At 42.4% G+C, this 6,870-nt stretch overlaps 1 protein-coding gene across 1 annotated transcript; it reads right to left on the bottom strand.

The window, feature by feature from the left end:
* Positions 1 to 553: 553 nt before the first annotated feature.
* On the bottom strand, positions 554 to 6,167 carry errfi1a (ERBB receptor feedback inhibitor 1a). The gene is made up of 4 exons (XM_011474825.4): positions 5,932 to 6,167; positions 3,822 to 4,030; positions 3,568 to 3,647; positions 554 to 3,395 (listed from the first exon to the last, which is right to left on the bottom strand). Exons 2-4 carry the CDS (start codon positions 3,974 to 3,976, stop codon positions 2,362 to 2,364), a joined length of 1,269 nt encoding a protein of 422 aa, XP_011473127.1. The 5' UTR covers positions 3,977 to 4,030; positions 5,932 to 6,167; the 3' UTR covers positions 554 to 2,361.
* Between the last annotated feature and the right edge of the window lie 703 nt (positions 6,168 to 6,870).

Below are 6,870 nucleotides of genomic sequence, written 5' to 3'. Positions count from 1 at the left end.
ATATATATATATATATATATATATATATTTTTTAAGCTACATACAAGCACAGCAACGGCCTTTCTTTAGTTACCATCCCCTATGCTGTTGCCTAGCAACTCAAGTGAACCAGGTGAAAGGGTTTGCAGGATGTTTTGAATGTTCAAATGCCACTTTTTGTTACTTTGAGACCACAATGGGGAAAAAACAACCAAGTAGCTGTTGGAAACAGGAATTAGTGGCATACTATAAGAAATTCAGTCATGATTGGAAGCCCGGTGCTTCATAGGGTTGTGGTGTTCCTTGCCGCAGCACATGGACTCCTGTCAAGGGACTTGCAACATTTTCTTAATCAGCATGTGCAAAACTGGCCGCCAGGAAGCATCGAAGCAGTCACGCAAAAAAAAAAAAAAAGTTTTGTAACCAGGAAGAGGAAGAGAGTACACCTGCTACTCTCCTTTCTCTGGATAGAGGCCAGTCACAAAACGCCAAAGGATGAGGGCGTGTGGGTGATAAAACAGGCCAAGCAGCTGAGTGGAGATATCACTCTTGACAGAAAGAGAACGAAACAAACTCATAAATAATTTATTTTTATTTTGGCCTTGTCATTTAAAAGACTATATGCTTACCAGCTATTCATAACAACACATTGAATTGTTAAATACTGTACACACCATACTGAACTCTCTCAGTGTCTTCACAACAGCAGAGATGTTATTTTTTATGATAAACTAGTCTTCATTCAGCTTTACTTTTTCTGATAAGACATGTGAATACCTTAAGATTAAATAGTATAAGATGTAAACATTTCAAACATAGGTCAAAAGCAACATAGTGGTTGTCAAGGCATGTGAGCTAGAAAGAAAGGAAAAAAAAAAAGTTTACTTCAATGACCGATTGACCTTAGCTGTTTTGTTTCCCAAACTAAAACAACATTTTTGATACAGAGGGTTTCTTAACACGTGTGCTACATTTTCTATAATATCCTGATACTTCGTAAATAATCTACAACAATAAAAAATACATGCATTTTCTTGGCTGCCAGCAGCCAAAGTCTCTGGGACCACACCCACTGCAATCACGTAAGACAGGAATGCATGTGCAGAACAGGAAAGTTTGTGTCAGACAGGTGAAGCCTGCATTATCTTTGTAATGCATTTGTATTAACAGGTTGGGCTAAATTCTCTGACCCAAGAGCTTCCTTTGTAGATATTCTTTTGACACTTGACCAAATCGTGGAAAAATTTTAAATAGAACTAGTGCCAAGTATAATATGAGGCTAAATTCCTCTGCTTTTCTGGTTTGGATATTCTGGTTTGATTGGTTGTTTTGGGGGGGTCAATGTGAAATACAGGATTAACATCGACATGAGGTAGGGCTTGAGGCTAATGGGTTTCTAGCGACTCAAAACTAAGCTCCAACTGTTTCAGGAAATTTCAAAAAGATCAGCTTATACTCACTTTCATTTAAACAGACCAATTTTTGTGCAACAGAAAATAAAAAGAAACCTGGAGACTTCAAGAAAAAGAAAAAAACTAAAATGTGAGCTGCAAACGTACAGCACGCAGTAACAAGGATGGTTGACAACTCTCCACTGACATAAGGCACTCCACGTCGTTTGAACACTTTGTCAGGTTGTTCACATGCACACATAATGCACAACCGTAGGACTGTACATACAAATATTAACACACAAGCTGCACTAGAAATTTTAGTGGAAAAAGGCATAGCTGCCAGCAACAACATGCCATGAGAAGTACAAATTCACAGTGACATGGCTGGCTTGAGTAGTATTGAAACTTCATTGAGAAAGATAAATTATTTTGTGTTTGATAAACAATAGCACACAGAGATACAATTTGAGTACTAATATCCTTCATTTTTCTTTTTTTAATCCAAAATTCACCAGGCTTGGATTTAAACTTCATATATTAAGTGATGCACATTTATGTCACTGACCTGTGAGAGACAAAAGCAGCATGAAAAAAAAAGGCCCAGTGCCATCACATCCTCACCTTTCCAGACATGAAACACTGAGCACATCAGATCCAATGCCTGCTTGCACCCTCTGACTGCACCACATCATCAAAAACAACAGCACAACAATGAAATAAAACCATATCAAAATACGTTCTACAATGTGTTAGAGTTGTCCCACAGCCTTTAGTCAGATACAGATTTTGCTGTATTTTAGGCGATAGCTTTCTTTCTGTCAACATGACCAGTAACTGTATACAGTGTGCTATCCTGTCAGTTCAGGATGTGTAGGTGTTGCAGACATTTATCATCTAAAAGCAGCAGTTTGATGTACAGATGCACTGTTGTGTCAAGTGGTTTTTGCTCATATTCCATAGAGTCCTCTACGGTTTCTGCTAAAGCCCTTCAAACCAAATCCTCCTTCCTCCTCGAGTTGCAGTCACAAGGTGATTCCATGAATGCAGACTTCTGAGGCAAAATGTAATAATGCGTGGCACTGGCCTTCTTTCCGTTCTCCATAACAGGAAGGATGCAGGGAGAACCCTCGCTGTTCTGTCTGAAAAAACTCCGACAGCTTACGTACTTGGGATCAGGTGCAAAACTCTGAGTAGGGGGCATTACCCCATTAACATATGTGGGAATAAGGCTCTTCGGACTAGGAGTACGAGAGCTGCCTCTGGACATGGGGTCTCTTGGGGGGACTTTAGGTGGTTTGTCATCGTCGCTGTAAGCCCCAGACGAGACTTCTGCTGACCAGCGGCGGTTGTCGCCTGTCTTGAGTGAACGTGGAGGAAGAGGGGGTGGCACTTCTGGTTTATCAGTACCATAGGTGTGGCGTTTGTTGCATATGAGGCGCGGCTTGTGTAAAGAGCCAGCTGGGCCAGAGTGAGAACGCCGCAACTTCCTCTGAGCTTTGTCCTGTGATCTTTGACATACCACTGGCTCGAGTGGCTCCTGCTGCTGCTGCTGTTCATGATGTCCATGCACGGCTTGAACATGTTTCACCTGATGGTGCTGCTGGGGATGGCCAGACCTATCTGTTCCTAAAGGGCCATCATAGTAAGCATAGTTAATCTGCCCACAGTCCCGGAAGCTCCGTCTGTGAAGCTGTCCATATCGAAAAGGAGATGGTTTGGAACACTGGTCATCACTCGGAACCAAGCAGCTTTTGTCCGTACTCGTGAAAAATTCCACCTCATTGTCTATAGCTTGTTCATGGCAGATGTCTGTTTGTAGGGGAATTGGAGGCAAGGGTTTGGAACATCTGTCGGGTGTCCGTGGCGGGCTGCCACAGTCCTTAACTGACAGCTTCAGGAATGACGGAACCACCTGGTCTTCATCTGTAGGGCTTGGGGTGGATGGTTCAGGACTGAAGGACAGGGAGAGGAGGGCGGGCCGCAATTTTTTAGAAGGTAATCTGTGTGAACTGTACATATGTCCTTTAAGAGAGAAACACAAAAAAACAGTTCAGTTCAATTGACAAGTTGCTTCACAACAGCCTGTCTTCTTAGCATCCTTCAACTATTTGTTCTCATTGAGATATTCATGCATAACAGCAAAGGCAACACATGAAATTTAAAATTCATGCTCATCAAACATAAACACACTTACTTTCATTGCTTGAAAGTTGCCCCTTTTGCGGAGATCGATAAGTATGATCTGTAGTTGATGAGGCCATGCTAAAGTAGAAGCTAATAAAGGAAAAAGATTTACAGATTAGGAGAGCTATGTACAAGCATTGCATAATTTAGAAGGTAATATGTCACTGATGCAAACCACAGAACTTTATCATGCCTCACAGAACCAGTGTAAGCTTTCTAACCAACCATACCACCACCACCACCTTCTTGATCTTAAACACTCACTTGTCCATGAGCTCATGGCGAAAGCTCAAGGAGGGTTTGGATCCAGCCATGCTGTGACAGAAGCCGCCCTGGAGGAAGGGGTTTTGTATGGGAAAAGAGGTCTCCTGGGCAGTCAGGCCCACTGTGGACATGCTCCAGGCACAGTCGGGTCGCATCAAAGCCAGGAAACACTCAGATCGCCCGGCTGGCTACCCCTGCCTCTGTTGTACCTATAACACAACCAAAGCACAGACATTAATGATGATGACTGAAAGCAAAGAGTGCAGAAATGGAAGAGAAAATGAGGTTGCCAGGTAAAAATCTTTGAATAAAAAAGCCAACATCCTTTAGACAGTAAGAGAAAAATCTTCCTAAAAAATAGCATATATGTTTTATTTAATCTTGCTTACTTTTGAAAAGCACCTTACCATAAGAAGTTCACATTTCCGTAATTAAAAACACAGAACAAACCAGTGTTTTCTGATGTAGTTTTATACCTTAGATGTATATATTTGTATTTTAAAAACTAAATAATTTCATGGGTATATGGAGAATTGAACTCTAACTGAAGCCTATGTGGAGCTTAAGTGCAGAAATAACCTTGAAAACGTCTTTTCTACACACTTATGATATGGGTTGTCTGTTGTAGCATTTGACTGTGCTGCACCAGAGTGTTGTAATCCTGTTTCCCCTGAGCAGGAAACTCGGGGGGGCTCCTCCGGTTACCACAGATATACCTGATGATGCAAGAGTCCCTCATGTCAAGTGACCTGAATGTTTGTGTCATGTCAAGTGTGTCAGGGCTGTGTAAACAAAGAATATTCAGAGGGCTGCAGAGCCCATTCATATTTCTGAAGTCAGCTGAATGCTGTAAGAAAAGCTGATCAAACTTTTGACACTGAGCTTACAGGCATCAGTGTCTCAGCGGAAGGGAACAAAACAGACCGACTGAAAGGCATTGGATGTTTATGTGGAATCCTGTCACCAGCAGCAGCCTGCAGCACAAAAAGTCCTTCTTTTTCACGGTTCATTCTAACAGGTGCAGCCTAATGGTCGTTTCCCCATAAGACTCCAAATGAGATGAATGCACACGCATGAAGCTCAGCTAATAATGAAGACGTGATGACTGAAATGAGCGAGGCTCCCTTCTCTCACAGTCTCCTGTGAGCCATATGTATGAGCTGAGCTGACAGCTGGGGAAAAACAAAGCTCTGAAACAACAGGAAGCTTTAGGGGCATCAGTCGAAGCCAAGCTGCCCAACAAGGCATGCAAGCCCACTATCCAGAGCCTCTGAGTCGGTTCCGCTGGGATGGGAAGCAACATGATCCTCGATAATGAATCCCTAGGGGCTTGTGCTTCCTCTTGCAACAGGTGCAAAGACAGCTCATTCTGGAACTCAACCACAGGAGCATTTACAGGCAGTGGGATTAAACAAATGATGTAGCCATGCAGAGCATTAGTTCTCCTGCGGAGGCATTATTTCAGGCAGTTACTGCTCATCAGATGACCACAGGACGTGGGTCTTTTTAAAGGTCAAACCTGAGCAGAGCAATTCACTCCCAGGTGTACAGGCAGAGGCATCCAAGGTGCTCAGATACAGTCTGTGTCGTCTATAGTCCCTCAAGCAAAGAGTTCACACCCCGCTCGTGACAGCCCTGCAGCAGGTTTCCAAGCAACCATACTCGCTCTACCTGTGAGGCAAGCAAACACTGTGCACACCCCCTCACTTTACCGGATTGAGATAATAATGGTTAAAAGGCCTCTAGCAGGTAGGTGACTCACGACACAAGACACAAGTCAGCTATTTGGCAAGGCCAGGTTTAATGATGATGCAGTGATTTGTTATTTCCCTTTTTTTGTGGGTGGAAACCATTCTGAGCAATACTGCAGCCCAAAAGGTAAGGCCATAACAATGCTATAGGACAAAAGTTGGAACCAAAATATGGTCACATGATCCTTTTCAGTCCTACTTTTTTATTTATCACTATAATAAACAATAATGTCATAGAACGAGTGATGACATGGAGAAAAAAAGCTGATCTAATGTTGCATTAAGTTAGTCCATGCTGGAACACAAAACAAGAGCTTTGTAGGTCTGACCAGACATTTCAGATCACATTCTGGACTCACCGAAATAGACTGGCAATTCTCCTTCGTTGACAGACCCACTGCACCCTCAAAAAAAAAAAAAGAAACTCCAAATCCTGGTCCACAGATTATATCTCCTGAGTCTCTGAAGCTTTGGTAGTCTTCTGTTGCTTTAGGAACGGGACGCCTGCATGTGTGCGCGCGCGCGCGCGTGTGTATGCGTGTGTTATCTGCGCTCAGGCTTTTCTGACACTTCTAGATCAGTCCACTGTTGCATTGGGAAACTTCTTATAGGCAGACGCTGTGACTCCGCCCCTCCCCGCTTTCTCTTAAAGCCACAGTCTTCTTCCAGCCGGAACTCACACTGAAATAAAACAAGGTGGCTGGACAGTCATCTATTTACACAAGCGGCGGCGGGGAGGGGCGGGGGTTTAGGTTCCAATGAGCCACTATGGTAGGGTTTAGACAAGTATTCATTGAAAATGAAGACATTGGAATTCTGATTTTAAACTCCCTATGTGCAGTAATAAAGCTAAAGCCATCAATATAAAAAAAAAGAGCGCAGCAGGGGCGGACCTACGGAGGGGCAGCAAAAAGCTTTGCCCCCCATTTTTGGGGCTATTAATAATTATTTTTGGGGTTATTAATAATAACCCCAAAAATCATATAAGCATCATTTTTGTCAAAGATTAAGAAATCATCAAAAAAAGCTTCTTTAAAGACCCACTCCAATGAAAATTTTGTTTTTGGTGTTTTTAATAAGTTCTTATAGCCTTTTTCTCATGATGGATAGATAAAGAAGAAAGATACAATTTTGTTTCTGAATACTTCTTTGTTCAAATCATGGTGAATACAGACGGAGGAGATGAAAGCATACTATTTGAAAAAGGTGATAGTTTCTAGCTCTCTGTTCAGCTCAGTTCTGATGCATCCACTTGCAGAAAAATAGATCATGTATGTTTTCATTTTCCTCATCCAAGC

Source organism: Oryzias latipes, chromosome 5 (assembly GCF_053564925.1).
Source record: "Oryzias latipes strain Hd-rR chromosome 5, Olatipes_Hd-rR_3.1".
Taxonomy (NCBI): domain Eukaryota; kingdom Metazoa; phylum Chordata; class Actinopteri; order Beloniformes; family Adrianichthyidae; genus Oryzias; species Oryzias latipes.
Note: the sequence above shows the minus strand (reverse complement) of the source record. Positions and strands in the feature narration are given on the sequence as shown.